Source organism: Cervus canadensis, chromosome 14 (assembly GCF_019320065.1).
Source record: "Cervus canadensis isolate Bull #8, Minnesota chromosome 14, ASM1932006v1, whole genome shotgun sequence".
In the NCBI taxonomy this organism is placed as follows: Eukaryota; Metazoa; Chordata; class Mammalia; order Artiodactyla; family Cervidae; genus Cervus; species Cervus canadensis.
In genome coordinates, this window is record NC_057399.1 from 27,529,406 (window position 1) to 27,552,406 (window position 23,001).

Sequence of the window (23,001 nt, forward strand, 5' to 3'; positions counted from 1 at the left end):
CTTATTTTTATTTTTTAATTTAAGTGTAGTTGATTTACAATGCTGCCTTAGCTTCAGGGGTACAATACAGTGATTCAATTATCTCTATCTACCTATGCTTCTTCAGATTCTTTTCTCTTACAGGTAGAACCAAAAGTCACTTTTGAGGTGATTTGAAAATATTTATTGAACTTCCAAAAATGACAGCAACCTTTTAGAATAAACTGTGGCTTTCAATGGTTTGTTTCCAAGTATCTAATGCAGGGATGTGACACTGAAATTTGAAGTCTGACCACCAAATGCACTCTAAGTTTTACTTTTTTGGGTCCTTTTGCTGAACAGTGAAGTAATTTTTTATGAAGTAAAGGTTAAGAAAAAAGTTTCTCAGGGATTGTTCAATTGTTCTGAATTTAAATCTCTAACCTCTGGGGACAGCGTCTTATAGAGAAAGAAGGCGAATTTGTTATATAGGTAATAAAAGGTTTTTGGATCACTCTTTAAATCCTGCCGTTTAAATACTGAAATGGCAACCCACTTCAGTGTTCTTGTTTGGAGAATTCCATGGACGGAGGAGCCTGGCAGGCTCCAGTCTGTGGGGCTGCAGAGAGTCAGACATGACTGAGCAACTATCACCTATTTAAATCCTGTTACTTTGCCTCTAAAAATGATACATTTTTACCATTAGAGTTTCTCTGGGGGAAGAGGGATTAAGTGGTTCTTGCTTGTTTCCCTAGGAGAACAATCTAAGCACAACCAAGGATATTGTACAACTCAAGTATAACAAAGCATATATAACACATATATGTATTTTTTATTTATACATGTTTTTTAAAAACAATCTAAAATTTGTAGTTTGGGATTTCTTATTTCAAATAGCAAATCAGTTTTAAAATAAGTAAATTATGATTTCCTTCTATTCTATTTTTTTAACCTCTTAGTAAAGAAAACAATCCTCCTGATCGCTTCCTCTAATATGATAATAATGTCTAAAGCCATCACTTTAAGTAAACATATCATTTGATTCAAAACAGAAGTGCTAACACTAGCAAGCTGGAAAATAGGCTTCATCTCAAAAACCAAACCAAAAGTTTGCTCAGAGGAAATGACAAATAGACTTAAATTCAAAAGGAGAAGAAAATAAGAAAGTAATAGAGACTTGAGAAAATGTATTTGGTTTTCTCACGTTAAATGGGAATAATCATTGCATTTACCTCATAGGGTTGTCATGAGGATTGAAGCACAGAAAATAGTGTCTAGGCCCATACTGAATATTCAATATACATTAGTGCCAATTATTATTACTACTGGCAATGATTCAAGTTATTAGACCATCTCCTGTTTTTCTATAAGGGAAAGCAAACAGTCTTAAAGGAATCACTGTCTTGTGAAAATCCTACCTGCCAAGCAAGGATAGCTCTACTTTATGAAGAAAGCACACCGAAAAGATTCCTCAAGAGTCCCCAAATCCAGAAGAGGAGGTAATTACTGAGGGATCAGTGTTTCTGATTTGTGAAGGGAAGATTATCATATAAAGAAGAGGTAAGACTTATTCTGCATTTTCCAGAGAGTTGGACATGAATTAAATGGTGGAACTTACAGAGGGAAATGTCTGCTCACTGTTAAGAAGACTCCAATGTTGAAAACACTCATCTTATAAAAGGACAGGCTGCCTAGAGGGGTAAAGGGTACGTTGTTAGTGTGAAAGGAGGAGCCTCAGCAGTCAAGGATGATAAAAGATTCCTCAGCAAGTCCACACTAGATGACAATAATATAATGACAACCACCGTCCCCACAAGGATAGTAATGATAGTTGATACTTCTACAGAAATTGCCAGCATTGCTGTGAGAACTTGACATATAGTGACCCACTTAATCCTTACCTCAGCCTCCCGGCTCCACAGCCTGTTTTTAACCACCACAGTATGTTGCCTGCCTCCTAATTCGGAACCCTGAGCAGGTTACCTAATCTCTCTGTGACTCCATTTCTTCACTAATAAAATGAGAATAATAATGGCACTAATTTACTCAGAGGACAGTGATGAAGATTAAATAATACATTTGTTTAGCAGCTAGAACAGAGCCTGACACACAGTTAAGTACTCTCTAATAGACATTTGAATATAAAGGTCACATTAACTTTTAAGAAAACTTCTTTAGTTGGATGGCAAGGTAGGGAAGGCATAAAGAACTGCCTTGGCTACAGTGAACAATCTGACTCAAAAAAAGGTGTTTTTGTGTGTGTGTTTGTGTTTTTTTTTTAATCATCTAAATGGAATTCAAGGCTTGCTGATTTAGGCTTGATTCTCTGAATAACATGAACATGAAAAAACATGGGCAAAACTGATAAACTGAGTTCTGCAGTGAGATCAGACTCTCCGTATACTTTGTCATGGTTGAATGGAATGTAAGATCTTGAAAAAACAGCCTAGTCCATGACCCACTGCTGACTTCTTGTAACATCTTCAAGATCTTGGCCAATCATTCAACTCCACTTTCAGCAAAACCCTTAATTGCTTCACACACTGGGCTTTACCAAGTACCTGCGTAACCAACTCCCAAACCTAGGTGAATCCAATCTACTTCTTTTGCACCTGCCATCTAATGTGGCCTAACAAAACTCCTACTCACCTTTGTCAACTCCTTTACAGGTTCTCACAGAGGCAGCACTAAACCTTTACTTCACTCAAGCTTCCAAAGGTACTCCTGCCCTACCCTCAAATAGCCTACACTCCTTAAAAATTGGGAAATAGAAGCAATCAGAAATTCTTTCAATTTTCATATGCCTTCCTCCATACCGCTAAACTCCTGCAACATGAATCAACATTTACTGCTATTGTTGTCTAGCCTTTTCACTCTCCTTCCTATTGCAAAAGGAAAAAAAAAAAAAAGTGCTTTCCAAGACCAACTCTTTCTTCTATTCTCTGATGCTATGCAGGAAATGTCAATTACATCACCATCTTTGGTTTGTTGCTTTGGCAACTATTCCCTCCCCACCACCGCCACCCCCAGGATCCCATTTCTCTCTTGGACCTTCAGACTTTTCCTACTGACCTAAAAACATGCCAATAAGAAAACAATTCTCAGTCCTGTTTCCCTCATAAGCCTTGACCCTTTCCCCATTATATGCCAAATATCTAAGAGAGGTCTCTTGTTGTAGGTATGTAGCCGGCTGAACGGATAAATGAGAACCACTGGAAGGCAACCCCATACCGATTAATCTTGATTACAATCAATCTTTTAAGTATGCTTAAAGGTTCTGACATCCTGCAGTCACAGATTTGGTGACTACTAATTATTTTTTCCACTTACACTGCTGTTTTTAACAAACATAACAGGAAAATATACAACAGAGGTTTCTTACATATGATGAACTGCACTTTAACTCAAGGTTGATATGTGCTTTGGGGCTTCTAGCACCAAGTTTATAGATTAGCAATACTAATACCTTAAAAATGTTTTTTGAAGGACAATTCTTATATCAGCTAGCCCCTTACATTCTACAGAGTAATGACGGAAGTTATGAACAATAATGTAAATTGTCTGTAAAAACTTAGAGGCTTACTGAATTTAAAACTTACCACCGATACAGAAAAGCAAACTTACAGAAATAAAAGTTTCTCTATACCTTCAGGGAAGAGGATCTGGTAAAACGTGGTAAGACAGGAGAGAGCAAGATGTACTGCATGAGAAGCAAGCCAGTAAGGGGTGAATGCAGAAAACAAGGGGAGGGAAAGGCAAGGGCCAGATTGCACAGGGCCTCCTAAGCTGGAATGAATACCTTTTGGTATACCACAAGAACAACAGGAAGCAAATGAAAAGCTTTAAGCTGAGAGATGTAAAGATCTGATCTGCAACTTTAAAAGGATTACTCTGGTTGATGTATGGAAGATGAACAGGTACCCAAACAGAGTGTGAAGGGACAAGTGGGAATCAGGAGGCCTAAGCGGGACATGATGGTAGGCTGGATCTGGGTGGCAGCTGAGATGAAAAGACAGATTCTAGAAGAAAAGATCAATAAGATTTGGTGAATGATTAGATATGAGGGAAAGAAAAGAGATGTCAGTGAGATGTTGTTTTTCTGAAATTTATATACCTATATACATGGAATGCACAGTAATATCTTGTACAATATAAACTGAATTATTAACAGAAATTACCTATAGGAAAAGAAGATGAATTTTCCATAGTAAACACAGACAGATTTTCACTTTTTACTATGTAGATACCTGCATTGTTTAAATATTTTTATAAGTAGAAGGTATACATTATTTCATAGTTAAATTCAAATGCAATAAAAAGAAACAACATTTTCCTGGGTGAAAAGGACAGGAATGGCATTTTAGGGAAAGAAACTATTTAATCAAAGGTACAAACACACGAAAGTACAGGCATATTTAAAGATTACCAACTGGTCTAGGGTTTACAAAGAAGAAAGGACATGTAATTGGGACAGGATGAGCAGAGGATGCCTATATTGTGTTAGCTTATAGGCAGTTCATGAAGGACCTCTTATGTCAAGCTGAAGAAAGCATTCACTAAAATGTACAAAATGGTGACGCATATAAAGTTTTCAAGCAGGAGGATGACAAAATCAAGTATTTTAGAAAGATCACTTCAGAGGCAGTACGAAGCCTGGATCAAAAGGGAGGTAAGAAAATAGGCTCGGAGATCACTTAGGCTGGGACTTAAGCTAAATTCAGGGGCAACAGAGACAGAGAAAGGGAGACTCAGTTCGCGAGCAGACAGGACATGGTGATTGAGCTGGATGTGGCAGCACCGGAAGAGGGAAAGTCAAAGATGCTACCCACCGTTTTGAGTTTAGGAAATTAGATAGGATGACATAGTTTTAGATCATCCAGGGACAGGTTAAAAGAAAAGGTAATATATTTTGCTCTGGAGATGCTGAGGTTAAAGAACCTCTGGGAGTAGGTCAAAGCGCCCAATAGAAAGTTGGATATATACATGTGAATTTGAGCAACAAGGTCAGAACTGGAGCATATTAACACTATTACCCAGAAGAGAGAACTTTAAGCCTGTACACACAATCTTACCCTCGCTGTAATTCACTGAATTCTTGAGTTGACCAGTTCCATTTATTCTCATAGTTGTAAAAATTCCATATAACTGTAACGTCTCTGTAGGCAATAACTTAAAGTGAGCCAGAAATTTTTCTCTTGGTTTCTTGGTCTCTCTTATTTTTTTCCCCTTTCCGTTTTGTTTGCCCTTCTTTCTATCTACCTAGTTATCTAGTTAAGGAAAATACAGGAAATAAGAAAGTATCATATAAAAAAAACTGTCATTAAATATTTTCATACTTTGTCTTAATTGTAAAAGGCAAAGAAAAGAACATTTCATAATTCTACCTTTACTAAAACCTAAATTAAATAATGATTTACCTAGGTGACTCTCCCCTGATTTTCTCTGACAAGTCATTAACTGACATCCCCCAGGCAGTCAACTCCAGCTGTAGCTTTAACCACAGAGGTTCCTGAAACAATTCCACAGTCCTGTTGTTGCTTACTGTGAGAAATTTGAGTCACACTGTACCTTTGTCTAACTGATGATGCCCTAGTTTCTTGGGAGGTAGAAAGGAAGGACCTGTTGGCAAGGAAACAGCTGCTTCCTTCCTGAGCCAGGGAAAACCAAGAAGGTGACAGATGGACAAAGTGGAAAAGCAGCCAAAAGTTTCTTGAGCTCCTTGTTGGCAAGAATTTTCACTGAGGCACGACTGAATATCTTATTAAAGCATATCAATGACTGACAGAGTTTCATCTGCCTAGGTGCTCTGCTCAAATTCAACAGGGCTTCCCACACATTTTCTACAGTTGATAAAGTCTGCAGTGGTACAAAGAACCTGGCCTCAGCCTATGTACAGTGGGCTAAGACTGCAAGGCACTGTCCCATTTAACTTCAGGAATATATCCACAGGAATGCACTATCTGGTTAAAAAAAAAGAAGAAGAAATTCTGTATAGTAGTTATATTTGTATGACATATTAAATTACTATTAAAATTTCATTAGAAAATGTTTAAATGTTTACTTTTGTATATTTAAAAGATCTGTTGCAAACTTTCATATTTTGCTCTTTTATCAGCTTCACCCCCATCCACTTCTATACCCAGAAAATTAAATATTCAAGGACTCCTGGGTAAAACTGACAACCACCAGATGGATAACACTAACACTTTAAAAATAGCTGTACATAAGTAAGTTATTGTTCTTCATCAAACAGAAGTTAGCAATCACTGACAATAACATTAAAAATTAGTGTGGGCATGAAGTATGGAATTTTAAAACATCAGTTTACTATGCTGATTAATTCAACATTTATATTTGCATCAGAACTTAATAATCCCATAAATAAATAGAGCTCTCAGTTTTTTAAAAAATCAAGGGATAACATATGTATTTAGACATATTAGCAGCGTAAAGATGTATGCTTCAACACACTTATTGGGAAAACGTCTGAAAATATTACTACACTGAATTCACGGGCATCCCCTAGAATCTGACATAAAAGTTCTCTAGAAATAACAACATTTCAGGAAATTCCAAAAAAGGAAAAGGGTCAAATAGGAAATAGCCTCAAATTAATCGACAAAGTTCAGTGCTTGTTCCAACTTGATTTTTCTCTCCATTGCAAAAACAAAACCGAGTCTCAGGATGGGTGGGTGAATCACTTAGATGAAAGTTCATCTACTGGAATAAACGGAGAGGCCGCTTGGGCAGGCGACACAGGAGAGTCAGTGGTAGTGCTGACTTTCGCTGGTGAGTTACAAGAAGATCCGGCGCTGCTGCTGTTTCCATCAAGGGTATCGGAAGATACACACACACCCGGATCTGACAGCTGCGCAACGTCAGAAGAAAGCATGTTGGTGATGCCTTGGAAAAATCTCTTTGGCTGATATTCAGTTTCCATTTCACATTTTCTTTTCAATGGTCCAAGAACACTTGGTCTAATGCAATTAATGGGACTCTGGCTTCTCCGGGTAGTAAATCGGGTCGTTGGGCTGGGAATAGGACTTGGAGGCAATCCATTGCTACTCACAAAACTTTGCAAGGATGGTGAAAAACACTGCTTTCCAATTCCCCGGGTAGGCGACGGTGCTGGCGACACCGGAATGAAATCGACGCGTTTCGGGGAGGCAGACTTCTCCACGTCGTTGTCGCTCAGGCTGAAACTTTCCTCCCAGGAGTGGCTTATCTGCATTGCGTTCTGCACCTCGCGCTCGTGGACAGTCTCTCGATTGATCAAGTCCATGCCCTCCTCCTGTTTGATCTGGTGCAAGCGGCTGCTGTGCATGCGGACGGGGGAGGCCGGCAGAAGCAGGCCGTGGCGGTTCGGGAACGTTGTGCTGTTCCGCCTGGCGCTCGGCGCCTCGGCCTGGAACACCGGAGAAGTGTCACTGAGGCCGTGGATCAGGGGGGCGCTGTTAGATCTCCTGAGGCCCCCGCCGCCGCCACTGCTGCTGCCTTCCGCCGGGCTCCCACCTGTGCCCGGAGGGAGCTCCAGGTCTAGCTCCATCTTCTCCTGGGCCATGTCGCGGGCACGGAGGCGGGGGCGGTGCTCAGTCAGAGACCTAGGATTCCCATTCCCCGCAGTCCAGGGCCGCGGCCGCCTCCACCGCCACCGAGAATCTGTCAGCGGGCTCGTCCCTCTGCGCATGCGTGCCCCTCCGCGCAAGCGCTCTGCAATATCTGTTCCTGGCGCCGGCTGAAAGCGTAATAGCTGCGCCGCAGGCCTAGGGGGAGGGGCGAGGAGTGGTTGGGAAGGCAGTCAATATGTTTCTTCCGCAAATAGCTTTGAGCGCAAACTTGCTTTAACACACGTTAATAAGGTTACCATGTTCAGGAGTATATGTTTATAAAGTTACAGCTCTGAAAAAGAAGCACTTTGCGACTTTGTGTTATATGGTGAGGAGAGGAGTTGGTCTTAACCTGAGAGGCCTTCTCGGAGGAAGGGTCCATTTCTTGAGATCCTGAAAAGCAGGCCAAAAGGATGTGGTGTATAACTCCCTGGGAAAAGAGGACTACCAGCCCTGTGGCTGGGTGGAACCAGGAAGGGAGGGAGTGAGTATGGCCTGGAGTGGACAGTGAGCTAGCGGGACGTGAGGTGGTGGACCTTTATCCTGAGAACAATAAAAACTCAGAAGGTTTTTCAGCATGGGTATATTAGCGACTGAAGAGGTCTCTGGCTGCATTCCGGAGAATAAGTTACTGGGAGATTAGAACCGACAGAAAAAGACAGAGACCAGAAAGATGGGAATTTCCAGCAAGGTGGTACTGTAGGAAAGGAGTTGGAAAGAGGGGTAAATCTGGGAACTCTTCAGGTCAAGAAGAGAAAAAATCAACCTGTAATTGTATTACTATTGTTTTATTTACAATCATATATCTGACACAAGCATATGTGCTCAATCATGTTCATTCACTATGAAAGATTAAATGAAGGAAAAACCAACAGGACCTCGAACTTTAAAAACACAATACTTGGCTCATGTAATTAATATAAACTTTCATATCTCATTAAAAATCAGTTTATACTTAGTCTTTAGTGTATTCAGTCAGATTCTTTTTTTCTTCTGTGTGCCAACTATGTGCCAGGCACTGTGGTAGGAATCAGGCCCTATGAAAACATTTAATTTCTACTTGGGGCAGAGTGGGGGCGGAGAGAGATAAATACATGAGCTATTTTTTAGATAGTGGTAAGCCTTAGGAAAAAAATAAAATAGGGCGGTGTGATGGAGCACTACTGGGAGAAGGGAGGGTGCAATTAGACAGAGCTGTGATCAAAATGACAAGAAGCAAGTCCTGCTGACATCTGGGGAATGAATATTCCAACCACAAAGAATAGCAGATGCAAAGGACCAAGGCAGACATAAGTGTGGTGAACTGGCAAGAAAACAAAAGGGCTGTGCAGCTGAAGCATAAGGGAGAGAGTGATATGAGGGGGTAAAAGTGTTTGGATCTTAGTCTAAGTATGAGGAAAACCCACTGCAAGTTTTGAGCAGGAGAATGATATTATCTGGTTGATGTTTTATATCACTTTGGCTCTGTGCAAAACAGGCTGAAAGAGACTAAGAGTGCAGATAGAAAGATGGATTAGGAACCATAGCAACAGGGCAGACAAGAGATTATTGGACTAGGGTTCTATCAGTGGTGATGGGGGAGAAGTAGATGGATTCAGGATATATTTTGAAAGTAGAACTAATAGGATGTTTAGATGGATTAGATTTAGATGGTGGTGAAAGAAATAATCCAGCAGAGATGTTTTACTTAAACTGGGTAAATGGCAGCATCATTTACAGAGGCAGGGAAAGTTCTTTTAGAGTAGAAATTGAGTTCTGTTTTGGTTGATTTGATTTGGAGGGGTCAGATATCCATGTGCCTAATTTGAACTGAAAGAGAGCTTAGTGATTTTTGTTTGGTCTCCTTTTTGCAGCTGAAGAAAGTAAGATCCAGAGAGGCTGGCATAGTCAACATCACACAGCTTGTTTAGTAATGAGAACCAGGACTAGAATCCAGTATGAGAATACTAGACCATACCCTTTCCACTGTCTCTCAAACAGCTTTTAATTTGAGATGCCCCTATTTCATTTAGTCATCCAGCTAATGAAATACTGTTGATTATGCATACCTATAATTCTAGAAACTGATTTAAGCTTTCCAAGGGCCTGACACTATTTAAAGTGCATCACATGTAGAACCTCATTTAATCCTCCCAATAACTATAAAGGAAGTATCATTATTCCATTTTGCAGGGGAAACTGAGATGCAAGGATTAAGCAATGTGCCCAGGATGACAGGAAACAGTGGGACCTCGTCCTTCTGGCTCCAGAGCACAGGCACAATGATGCCCCCTCCATGTGCAGTAACATTTCAGACAGGGAGAAACCATTTCCAGATTGTCTACACCTTTGCAAGTGCAATGGTATTTGAGAGAGAATTTGAAGGACAGGTAGGATTTTAATAGACAATATTTTATATAGATTTGGCAGCATGGGTATAAAATAGTGAACTTGGCTATTACATGAAGTACATAGAGAAGAATAGGTAATAGGGAAAAGATGGAAATTAAAGTTGGAATAAGTATTGGAGCTCTGAATGCCAGGAAAAAGTGCTTGTATTTAATGTGTGGGGCAATAGGGAACTGTTGAAGGTTTTTAACAAGAGGAACAACACAATGAGAGCTTCACTTTAGGGCCTGCCAGGTGGATGGATCATAGATAGAGAGAAGTGGAAGAATGGAAGGTGGAAAGAACCAACATTTTCTAAGTGCCCAGGGCTACCAGTTACTTTAAACATTTATCATTTAATTTCCCTTGTAATTCTATAAAGCAGATACTATTATGCTCGTCTTGTAAAAGGGACAATTAAGGTTCAAAAATTGCAAGAGGCCCTATAGCTACATGGAAGAACAAAGATCTGAATGAATCTGTATCAAGATGTCACTTCAAAACCCATATTCTTTTTGATGCTTTCTCCATGAATTAAAGATGGAGAATTTGATAGCTAACTCTGAGATGAAGTGAAGTGAAGTTGCTCAGTTGTGTCTGACTCTGCAACCCCATGGACTGTAGTCCCCCAGGTTCCTCCATCCATGGGATTTTCCAGGCAAGAATACTGGAGCGGGTTGCCATTTGATGAAACAAGGATCTAAACTAAAGTTGGGAACGGCAGGAAAAGGAGATGGATGTGGAGACTGGAAGGTAACAACCCAGATCCTGACTGTCTGGATGTACAGAGGATGAAGAGAGAGGAGTCACAAACAACTGAAGTTCAAGCATGTACAACTGAACAAATGGCACAACAGTACTGAATAAGAACAGGTGAGAGAGGAAGAGCTTCCAGAAGAAAATCAGTATTAGATGAGTAGAAAAAAAAATTAACCATAATCCATAGCATATTGCTAATTTGCATATTACTAAATTAATTCTAGCATGACTCAAACATGCCAACATTGTTCATGCATGTCTGGATAAACAGTAATTATCTTCACTAATAAAGATCAGAGATAGTGATAACCACAAAATCAAACATCTGTGCTATTTGGTTCTTACCTGAACACACCTATTAGAGATCTTCATCCATTTCCCTGTTTCTACCCTTATCACTTCTCCACCCAACCTACAAGGTCATCCTTAAAAAGAAAACTTGAATAGTCACTTCCCTGTTCAAAACCCTTTGGTGGATTCCCACTCAGGGAAAAAGCTGAAGTCATTACAATGACCTATAAGTGCTCTGTCTGGGTCCCTGCCATCCCTCTGCTTACCCACCTCCAACTGCTCTCCCCGCTCACTGCCTTCCCTCCAACTGCAGAGGCCTCCTTACTGTCCTTTGGCCCACCAGGCATGTTCCCCCTCCACTCAGCTTACTTTTCCTTCCAGTGGACATCTACACTGTTCCATCCCTTCAGCTCTCTGTACAAACATCATTGACTAAGAGGTTTTCCTTGACCTTTCCTTATAAAATGCAACAGCAGAGTCCACCACCAAGCCTACACTCCCATCCCCCCACTCTGTTTTCATTTATCCTCCAGGGCACCACATGACAATAGGTATACAATGCTTTCTTGCCTCTCTGTCCTCAAGAATGCAAACCCCATGGGGGCTCCCTGCTATACACCTAGTATCCAGAACAAGGCCTGGCATATAGCACTCAATAAGCAAGTGTTGAATCATTGTACAAGTGAATGATGAATGAATACACGGACTAATATAGCTCTGTCCAAAAGGGAAGAGAACTCTAGTTTTTGAAAATCCAGCCTAATAGACCTTTCTAGACGGATTCTATGTGCTCTTTACTTTGATAATTCTTCTCATATCAACACTATCATTAGTTACAGTGCCCTCCAGCCCATGCAGGTAGGTTACCTGAATGAACCCAAGATGTGAACTAAGACATTTAAGTTCTAAGTTTCCATTCTTTTTTTAACCATCTGCTGATATACACTTGACAGAATCAAAATGCTCAGGGCTGAGAATTCTAAGCAGTGTTATTCCTTCCTCTCAAAGGAATAAAGAATAAATGAGAGAAAACAGCAATTCAGCTAATAAAATGCAAAAAGGCATTTCAGCCTGTTGTAAAAATAATACCAGACGCAGGATCTAGCTCTTCCCTGAATCAATTCACCCTTCTGGTTTTAACTCTGGGTATGAAGTGACTTAGCAGCAGCAGCAGCTGAAGTAAATACCACACTTAAGAGTAAATCATAAAAATCAAACACCTACTTAATAAACTTTACTGTGCTTAATATTTTTTTCAAACTAACATATAGCTGCCTTTTAATTCCTAGGAGCATTTTAAAATTAAATCTTCAAGCATACGACAAGGCAAATATGCACTTCTGAATCCATACTGAATGAATGTGAAATACAAAAATGTGTGTACATGTATAATCCTAGATGAACTGAAAATGTCTCCATATCCCATATTAACTAATATCACCAATCTAGAACAAAAATATTGCAGCGGAAAAGTGTACTTTCAAGGTATAGGAACTCAGGAGTGTTTACTGGTACAATAACCTAGGGGAAATGTTTGGTATTACATCATACTACCTACTAAAAGAAAATATATATACATGTTCTACGATTAAGAAATTCCACTTTGGGGTATACAGCCAAGAGAAATGAGTGTTTATGTCTACTAAAAGCCATGTACAAGAATGTTCCTTGCAGTAATACTTACAACAGCCCCAAACTGGAAACAACCCAAATGTCCATGAAGAGAACAGCACTAGACAATGAATTCTTTACTCAACAACATGTAATGCTGAATGAAAAAAATCAAACACGAGAGAGTACATACTTTATGACTCCCTCTTGATGAGGTTCCAGAACAACCAAAAGCAAAAAGGTAGAAGTCAAAACAGTGGCTACCTTTAGGACTAATATCCTGCTCTGGGTGCTGCTGACACAGGCATAAACATATGTAAAAAATTATTTAAAAAGTAATTAAAATGTACACACTTTATTGCATATGAAGTTAGTCCTCAAAATGTATCAATATAGAGAAAAACAGAATGGGAACTGGAATCTAAATGGAAGACAAAACAGAATAAGAATGAAGATCCTTTGTTTAAATGCTAACCACGAGTCTAAACTGGAATGCTAAGCTTCCAAATCTCTTTGACACACAACATTATCTGGCCTTGACAGGACAAAGAAAGGAGACAGAAACATATACACACCCCCCTCAAACTACATTTCACTGGGGCCCTAAACACCAATAAGTCTCCAGCAGCCTCACACAAACACTGGACACTTGTCTGAGGCGAGTTACAGATCACCAACAGAACCATTGGTTCTCCTTGGCACTATTCCCAAAGAGCCCTCAAAGTTATTTATTTCTGAGACGGCATGAAGTCAAGGAAATGAAGCTCATTTCATAGCCTTTGACTTTCTCAACTGCAATTTGTGTATTCTGCCCAGTTGGTTCTGCCATTTCCTCTGAAGCATAATTCATCAAATGAGACAAAAGTAACATCAAAGAAACTCAGCAGGGCCTGTTATTACATATGGAAGGAATGAAAAATGTGCTTGAGGATGCGATTCTGGCTGCAAGATCTTACTGTGTTATCATAATGAAAGAAAAATAGATGATCTCAGGAACTGCGATCCATGGTTTACTGGACAGTTTCAGAGAGCCAGTAAGTAGAGACCCTTCATAGCATATACCTCGAGGGTGCTGAATCTAATCCTTAAAACTTAAAAGCAGCAGCAAGGATTAGAAAATCAAAGCACGAGTTTACTAAGGGGCTTTTGACCCCCTCACCTTTCGTCTTTGATAACAGCTAAAAGGCTATCATGTCACTTGCATGGAGCCACAGTCTTTAAATGTAGGAAGTAAAAAGGCAAAATGGGGGCTTCAAAGGTCTGACAGAAGAATCTTATGGTCTAGGGCCTCAGCAAAGTTCAGACAAACAAATAAATGTGAATTGTAGTTATTTTAATTTTTTTTCAAGAGAGAATATCAGGGAAGATATTAAAAATAGCCATCCAGTCCCCATTCTCTAAGTCCTTCAAACAGAATAGAACAATGAGTTGGTATCATTCTTTGTTGTTCTTCACTTTTATACATTTTAGGCAGCACCCATTTCTTTTAGTGCCTTCTTCTAGGCCATAAACCAGGGTTTTGATTGTTGTCCTTTACTGTTTACATGTTTCCCTCTGCCTGCTTGCTATCTTTCTTCTAAAGGATTAACCCAACCAGCAAGCAGGGAAAAAAAGAACTGATGGCTTTATGGATAATGTATAAAGTTAACTTTAAAACATGCAAAAGTTGCAAATATAGTAGAGTTTATATACTTGGGCCTTCCAGTTGGGTATCTGGGAAACTTCTAAAAGTGTTCAACATATTAGTGCCAGTAAGACTATAGCAATAAAAAAAAAAAGTTCCAAACCTGGAGTCAGACAATCGTAATTCCAGCACAGTGACCTTAGACAAGTTTGTCAGCTTCTCTGGGCTTGCTTTACTCATTTATGAAGTGGAGACACAATGTCTTTGTTGTAAACATCAAATGATGTCCATAATAGGCCTTGTAAGCAGTAAAGACTCCATACACAACGGGCTTCTCTCAATGAAAATACTCCATGCTATGATCGAAAATGAGCCTGCCTACCCTACCACTCCTTTCCTGATTTGGAAGCAGTCCATTGTTCCATGTCCAGTTCTAACCACTGCTTCTTGAACTGCATACAAATTTCTCAGGAGGCAAGTAAGGTAGTCTGGTATTCTTATCTCTTTAAGAATTTTCCACAGTTTTCTGTGATCCACACAGTCAAAGGCTTTGGTATAGTCAATAAAGCAGAAGTAGATGTTTTTCTGGAACTCTCTTGATTTTTCTATGATCTAATGGATGTTGGCAATTTTATCTTTGGTTCCTCTGCCTTTTCTAAATGCCTCTTCTGATGCTGAAACTGGTTCCAAATTGGGAAAGGAGTGCGTCAAGGTTGTATATTGTCACCCTGCTTATTTAACTTATATGCAGAGTACATCATGCAAAATGCCGGGCTGGATGAAGCACAAGCTGGAATCAAGATTGCCGGGAGAAATATCAGTAACCTCAGATACGCAGATGACACCACACTTATGGCAGGAAGCAAAGAAGAACTAAAGAGCCTCTTGATGAAAATGAAAGAGAAGAGTCAAAAAGCTGGTTTAAAACTCAACATCCAAAAAACAAAGATCATGGCATCTGGTTCCATCACTTCATGGCAAATAGATGGGGAAACAATGGAAACAGTGACAGACTTTATTTTCTTGGGCTCCAAAATCACTGTGGATGGTGACTGCAGCCATGAAATTAAAAGATGCTTGCTCTTTGAAGAAAAGCTATGACCAACCTAGACAGCATATTAAAAAGCAGAGATAAAACAAACAAACAACAACAAAAAAAGCAGAGACATTCCTTTGTGACAAAGGTCCATCTAGCAAAGCTATAGTTTTTCCAATAGTCATGTACGGGTGGGAGAGTTGGCCCATAAAGAAAGCTGAGCACCAAAGAATTGATGCTTTTGAACTGTTGTGCTGGAGAAGACTTGAGAGTCCCTTGGATTGCAAGGAGATCCAACCAGTCAATCCTTAAGGAAATCAGTCCTGAACATTCATTGGAAGGACTGATGCTGAAGCTGAAACACCAATACTTTGGCCACCTGATGCAAAGAAAAGACTCCTTGGAAAAGACCCTGATGCTGGGAAAGATTGATGGCAGGAGGAGAAGAGGATGAGATGGTTGGATGGCATCACCAACTCAGTGGACATGAGTTTGAACAAGCTCTGGGAATTGGTGATGGACAGGGAAGCCTGGCATGCTCCAGTCCATGAGGTAGCAAAGAGCTGGACATGACTGTGTGACTGAACTGAACTAAACCCTTCCACTACTTTCATCAAAAAGCTTCATTTGTTTTTTTGCTTTTTAATTTGATTCTGCGGAAGAAAATTCTCTCCTCATTTTCTTCTCTAAGACTGTAGTAATTTTTAGAGAGACACAGTTTCTGTGGCCTAAAAGGTATGAACTGAGAAGTTCATCTGCAATCAAGTGGACAACTTCTAAGGCGGCAAAATAAGAAAAAACACATTTCTAAGAATTTCACTCTGAGTCTGTCTGAGGAGAGATGAACCCTGTAGGGGTGGAGAGGCCATCAGGAACTAAAAATGTAGCTGGATCAGTGAATCCTATTCCCTGCAGCAAACCATTTGCCCATCCCAATAGCAGGAGCAACCTTCCCTGATTGCGCTGAACTTTTCAGTCGGGACTAATCCCATAGGCTTATTCTCATTTATTCATTGTAAACCCTGTTTTGAATTCCTGCTGTCATGCTACCGTCCTTCCTGGCATATAATAAAATGCACAGACACACATTTGGCTGAGCCTGATAAACACCATGAACCCAGTCCCTCTCAAAATTGTGAGAGGAAAAGGGAAGAGATCAGAAAAAGACTCAAGAAGTTTCAACGGTTACCATTCCTTGAGATGCATCTTTCCCTCCAGGTAGCTGATACCTTGTAGATATATTTTGAGGACCAGGTCAAATGATCTGCAGAAGCTTGAAGCTGCTGCCCCAAATCTAAAGATTTGTAAACTACATGCTTTAGGGGAAAAATTTTTAGCTTTAGAGGATGACAGTTGCACAGGCAAGAGTTACCTAACTTCAAAGACACTTGAAGACAGTGAGTGCTATTACTGAGAAAGGGGTAAGTTCCTAATTTGTCCTTTTGCTTTTATTTGGCTTCAAGCTAATATGACTAGTAAATGCAACAAAAAACAGTGTATTAAATAGGGGGAGGGGTGCTCTATTTTCTCCTATCTTGTACTAATTTATAAACTAAATGCAACCATAATTCAGCATCTGCATCCTTTTTTTTACCTGCAGTTCAGTTTGTTGGTAGGAAATTAATTGTTACCATCAACGGAGTTCAATCATCTCAAAGTCCCACTTATTAGGAAGTGGTATAGATGTTTCTTCTTCACTCTCCAATTGAAAACTGAAAGTCTAAGAGAGGAGACTTCGTCAGCTTTTATGGTTATGACACTTTTTACCAGACAATGTTGTCGTTATCATTATCATCATCCCCTTAGAGCTTACATTTTACTGAGGGCATAATGTGCCAAGCACCCTTCAAAGTACTGTGTAAATATCAACTCATTTAATCTCTACACCATTTCTAGGATTATTATCCTCAGTTTATAGATGAGGGGAAAGAGAAACAGAGGTTAAAAAAAGGTGCTTGAGATGACATAACCAGTTAAGTGGTAGGGGAAGCTGAGTCTCTGAAGCCCAGGGGTCTGGCTTCAGAGGCTCAGCTCATGAAACATAGGTGGATTCCTCAAACCTGCCATGATCATGGTGCTCCAGGCTATTTTTCAAAGAATGATGGAGGGGCTTCCCTGGTAATCCAGTGGTTAAGAATCCACCTGCCAAGGAGGAGCCAAGATGGCGGAGGAATAGGACGGGGAGACCACTTTCTCCCCTACAAATTCATCGAAAGAACAATTGAACGCAGAGCAAACTTCACAAAACAACTTCTGTTCACTAGCTGAGGACATCAGGTGCCCAGAAAAGCAGCCCATTGTCTTCGAAAGGAGGTAGGACAAAATATAAAAGATAAAAAGAGAGACAAAAGAGCTAGGGATGGAGATCTGTCCCAGGAAAGGAGTCTTAATAGAGGAAATTTCCAAACACCAGTAAACCCTCGCACTGGCGGGTCTGGGGGAAGTTTTTAAATCTCGGAGGGCAACCTATCTGGGAGGGGAAAAATAAATAAAACCCACAGATTACGTGCCTAAAAGCAACTCCCAGCAGAAAAGTACCCCAGACGCCCGCATCCGCCACCAGCAAGTGGGGGCGGAACGGAGAGGAGCGGGCATCATTGCTTAGGGTAAGGACCAGGCCTGGGTGCCCAGAGGGCAATCGGAGGGAGCTTTTGTGAGTTACCAACTTAAACTGTGGGACAGCAAAAGAGAGAGAGAAAATTAACCGGCCTGAGCACGCTGCCAGCAGTTCACAGAACAAAGGGACCGAGCAAGTCCAGAGGAGCTAGACGGCTGCAGACCGGCCCAGCCCCACCAGAGGCTGGAGGCAGGGGGGAGGGGAAAGGGGCAGGCTTGGCCCCAAGGACCGCATCCCCTACCGCACTGCAAACAGGCCTCCAGTTTCTAATCAAAGACCTCCTGAGATTCTGGATGCTTGACATTCGCCCGGAGGGTCGCGGCTAGACAAAGGGCGCACGCACCCGACCGGCGCGGGAGGGGCCTGGGGCTGGGGACGCGGAGGGGAGAAGGCACGCCGCACCCAGGGAGAGTGCGCCCGTCAAGCTCCTGGCTGCCTGAGCTGCTCGGGCGGGAAGGCACAAAACGCAGGCTCAACCGAGTCCGCGCTTTTGTGGAACACCCGAGGGCTGGAACCGCGCGCAGCGCAGGGCACGTTCCATATAGAGCAGCCGGGAGCCTGAGCAGCGCCCCTCCCTCTCCGCAGCGCAACGGAACTAGCAACCTAAACAGACCACCTCCGCCCGCCTGTGTCAGGGCGGAAATTAGGCACTGAAGAGACCGGCAAACAGAAGCCAAATAAACAGAGGGAACCACTTCAGAAGGGACCGGTGCAACAGATTAAAATCCCTGTGGGTAACACCGACTACACCAGAAGGGGCCTATAGATACCGAGAAGTTTAAGCTGGAATGAGGAGCTATCTGAAACTGAACCGAACCCACACTGACCGCAACAGCTCCAGAGAAATTCCTAGATATATTTTTACCTTTTTTTTTTTTTAATTAAAAAATTTTTTTTTCTTTTTTATTTTTTCTCTTTTATTTTCTTTTAAAATTCCCTATTACTCCCCCATTACTCCTTAACTTTCATTTTCATAGATTTTTATGATTTTTTTAATTAGGAAAAAAATTTTTTTCTTTTTTTTTCCTTTTTCTTTTCTTTTTTCTTTTTCTCTTATTTCCTTTTAAAGTCCTCTATTACTCCTCTACTACTCCTTAATTTTCATTTTCATTTCACTATAACCTTGCAAAAAAAAACAAGAGAGAAGTCCTATTTTTAAACCGAACTTCATATATATTTCTAAAATTTTTTGTGTTTTTGTTTTTAATATTGTATTTTTAAGAGTCTAACCTCTACTCTAGATTTTTAATCTTTGTTTTTCAGTATGTGATATAAATTTTGGACATTTAAGAATCCAATATTCAGTTCCCATTTTTATTCAGGAGTGTGTTGATTACTCTCTTCCACTTTTGACTCTCCGTTTTCTCCCTCAGATCACCTCTATTTCCTCCCTCCCCCTTCTCTTCCCAATCCAATTCTGTGAATCTCTGTGGGTGTCTGGGCTACGGAGAACACTTAGGGAACACAGAACTGTGTAGATCTGTCTCTCTCCTCTTGAGTCCCCCTTTTTCTCCTCCTGCTCATCTCTGTCTCCCTCCTCCCTCTCCTCTTTTTCATGTAACTCTGTGAACCTCTCTGGGTGTCCCTCATGGTGGAGAATCTTTTCACCATTAACCTAGAAGTTTTATTATCAGTGCTGTATAGTTGGAGAAGTCTTGAGACTACTGGAAGAATAAAACTGAAATCCAGAGGCAGGAGACTTAAGCCCAAAACCTGAGAACACCAGAAGACTCCTGACTACATGGAACATTAAGTAATAAGAGGCCGTCCAAAAGCCTCCATACCTACACTGAAACCAACCACCACCCAAGAGCCAGTAAGTTTCAGAGCAAGACATACCATGCAAATTCTCCAGCAATGCAGGAACATAGCCCTAAACGTCAACATACAGGCTGCCCAAGGTCACACCTAACACATAGACCCATCTCAAAACTCATTACTGGACACTCCATTGCACTCCAGAGAAAAGAAATCTAGTTCCACGCACCAGAACACTGACGCAAGCTTCCCTAACCAGGAAACCTTGACAAGCCAATCATCCAACCCCACCCACTGGGTAAAACCTCCACAATAAAAAGGAACCACAGACCTCCAGAATACAGAAAGCCCACTCCAGTCACAGCAATCTAAACAAGATGAAAAGGCAGAGAAATACCCAACAGGTAAAGGAACATGAAAAATGCCCACCAAGTCAAACAAAAGAGGAGGAGATAGGGAATCTACCTGAAAAAGAATTTAGAATAATGATAATAAAAATGATCCAAAATCTTGAAAACAAAATGAAGTTACAGATAAATAGCCTGGAGACAAAGATTGAGAAGACGCAAGAAATGTTTAATAAGGACCTAGAAGAAATAAAAAAGAGTCAATTAAAAATGAATAATGCAATAAATGAGATAAAAAACACTCTGGAGGGAACCAAGAGTAGAATAATGGAGACAGAAGATAGGATAAGTGAGGTAGAAGATAAAATGGTGGAAATAAATGAAGCAGAGAGGAAAAAAGAAAAAAGGATCAAAAGAAATGAGGACAACCTCAGGGACCTTTGGGACAATGTGAAACGCCCCAACATTCGAATCATAGGAGTTCCAGAAGAAGAAGACAAAAAGAAAGGCCATGAGAAAATACTCGAGGAGATAATAGCTGAAAACTTCCCTAAAATGGGGAAGGAAATAGCCACCCAAGTCCAAGAAACCCAGAGAGTCCCAAACAGGATAAACCCAAGGCGAAACACCCCAAGACACATATTAATCAAATTAATAAAGATCAAACACAAAGAACAAATATTAAAAGCAGCAAGGGAGAAACAACAAATAACACACAAAGGGATTCCCATAAGGATAACAGCTGATCTATCAATTGAAACCCTCCAGGCCAGAAGGGAATGGCAGGACATACTTAAAGTAATGAAAGAGAATAACCTACAACCTAGATTACTGTACCCAGCAAGGATCTCATTCAGATATGAAGGAGAATTCAAAAGCTTTACAGACAAGCAAAAGCTGAGAGAATTCAGCACCACCAAACTAGCTCTTCAACAAATGTAATACACCACATAAACAAATTGAAAGATAAAAACCATATGATTATCTCAATAGATGCAGAGAAAGCCTGTGACAAAATTCAACACCCATTTATGATTAAAACTCTCCAGAAAGCAGGAATAGAAGGAACATACCTCAACATAATAAAAGCTATATATGACAAACCCACAGCAAGCATCACCCTCAATGGTGAAAAATTGAAAGCATTTCCCCTGAAATCAGGAACAAGACAAGGGTGCCCACTCTCACCACTACTATTCAACATAGTGTTGGAAGTTTGGCCACAGCAATCAGAGCAGAAAAAGAAGTAAAAGGAATCCAGATAGGAAAAGAAGTGAAACTCTCGCTGTTTGCAGATGACATGATCCTCTACATAGAAAACCCTAAAGACTCTACCAGAAAATTACTAGAGCTAATCAACAAATATAGTAAAGTTGCAGGATATAAATTAACACACAGAAATCCCTTGCATTCCTATACACTAACAATGAGAAAACAGAAACAGAAATTAAGGAAACAATACCATTCACCATTGCAACAAAAAGAATAAAATACTTAGGAGTATATCTACCTAAAGAAACAAAAGACCTATACATAGAAAACTATAAAACATTGATGAAAGAAATCAAAGAGGACACAAACAGATGGAGAAACATACTGTGTTCATGGATTGGAAGAATCAATATTGTCAAAATGGCTATTCTACCCAAAGCAATCTATAGATTCAATGCAATCCTTATCAAGCTACCAACGGTATTTTTCACAGAACTAGACCAAAGAATTTCACAATTTGTATGGAAATACAAAAAACATCGAATAGCCAAAGTAATCTTGAGAAAGAAGAATGGAACTGGAGGAATCAACCTGCCTGACTTCAGGCTCTACTACAAAGCCACAGTCATCAAGACAGTATGGTACTGCACAAAGACAGAAATATAGATCAATGGAACAGAATAGAAAGCCCAGAGATAAATCCACAAACCTATGGACACCTTATCTTCGACAAAGGAGGCAAGGATATACAATGGAAAAAAGATAACCTCTTTAACAAGTGGTGCTGGGAAAACTGGTCAACCACTTGTAAAAGAATGAAACTAGAACACTTTCTAACACCATACACAAAAATAAATTCAAAATGGATTAAAGATCTAAATGTAAGACCAGAAACTATAAAACTCCTAGAGGAGAACATAGGCAAAACACTCTCCGACATGAATCACAGCAGGATCCTCTATGACCCACCTCCAAGAATATTGGAAATAAAAGCAAAAATAAACAAATGGGACCTAATGAAACTTAAAAGCTTTTGCACTACAAAGGAAACTATAAGTAAGGTGAAAAGACAGCCCTCAGATTGGGAGAAAATAATAGCAAATGAAGAAACAGACAAAGGATTAATCTCAAAAAATATACAAGCAACTCCTGAAGCTCAATTCCAGAAAAATAAATGACCCAATCAAAAAATGGGCCAAAGAACTAAACAGACATTTCTCCAAAGAAGACATACAGATGGCTAACAAACACATGAAAAGATGCTCAACATCACTCATTATCAGATAAATGCAAATCAAAACCACAATGAGGTACCATTACACGCTAGTCAGGATGGCTGCTATCCAAAAGTCTACAAGCAATAAATGCTGGAGAGGGTGTGGAGAAAAGGGAACCCTCTTACACTGTTGGTGGGAATGCAAACTAGTACAGCCGCTATGGAAAACAGTGTGGAGATTTCTTAAAAAACTGGGAATAGAACTGCCATATGACCCAGCAATCCCACTTCTGGGCATACACACTGAGGAAACCAGATCTGAAAGAGACACGTGCACCCCAATGTTCATCACAGCACTGTTTATAATAGCCAGACATGGAAGCAACCTAGATGCCCATCAGCAGATGAATGGATAAGGAAGCTGTGGTACATATACACCATGGAATATTACTCAGCCATTAAAAAAATTCATTTGAATCAGTTCTAATGAGATGGATGAAACTGGAGCCCATTATACAGAGTGAAGTAAGCCAGAAAGATAAAGAACATTACAGCATACTAACACATATATATGGAATTTAGAAAGATGGTAACGTCA

The 23,001-nt window shown here is 40.3% G+C and overlaps 2 protein-coding genes across 4 annotated transcripts in view; both read right to left on the minus strand.

Annotated features, from left to right (window-relative positions):
- PIP5K1B (phosphatidylinositol-4-phosphate 5-kinase type 1 beta) overlaps window positions 1–23,001 on the minus strand; it is a 330,950-nt gene that overhangs the window by 235,089 nt on the left and 72,860 nt on the right. The window lies entirely within an intron of this gene.
- Window positions 770–7,646, minus strand: PABIR1 (PP2A Aalpha (PPP2R1A) and B55A (PPP2R2A) interacting phosphatase regulator 1). Its single transcript, XM_043487134.1, has one exon. The coding sequence runs from the start codon at window positions 7,643–7,645 to the stop codon at window positions 6,656–6,658; it is 990 nt and encodes a 329-aa protein (XP_043343069.1). The 5' UTR covers window position 7,646; the 3' UTR covers window positions 770–6,655.

Excerpts from the sequence above, each read along its gene's own strand:
- PABIR1 (XM_043487134.1), bottom strand. The coding sequence starts at position 7,645 with ATGCGCAGAGGGACGAGCCCGCTGACAGATTCTCGGTGGCGGTGGAGG.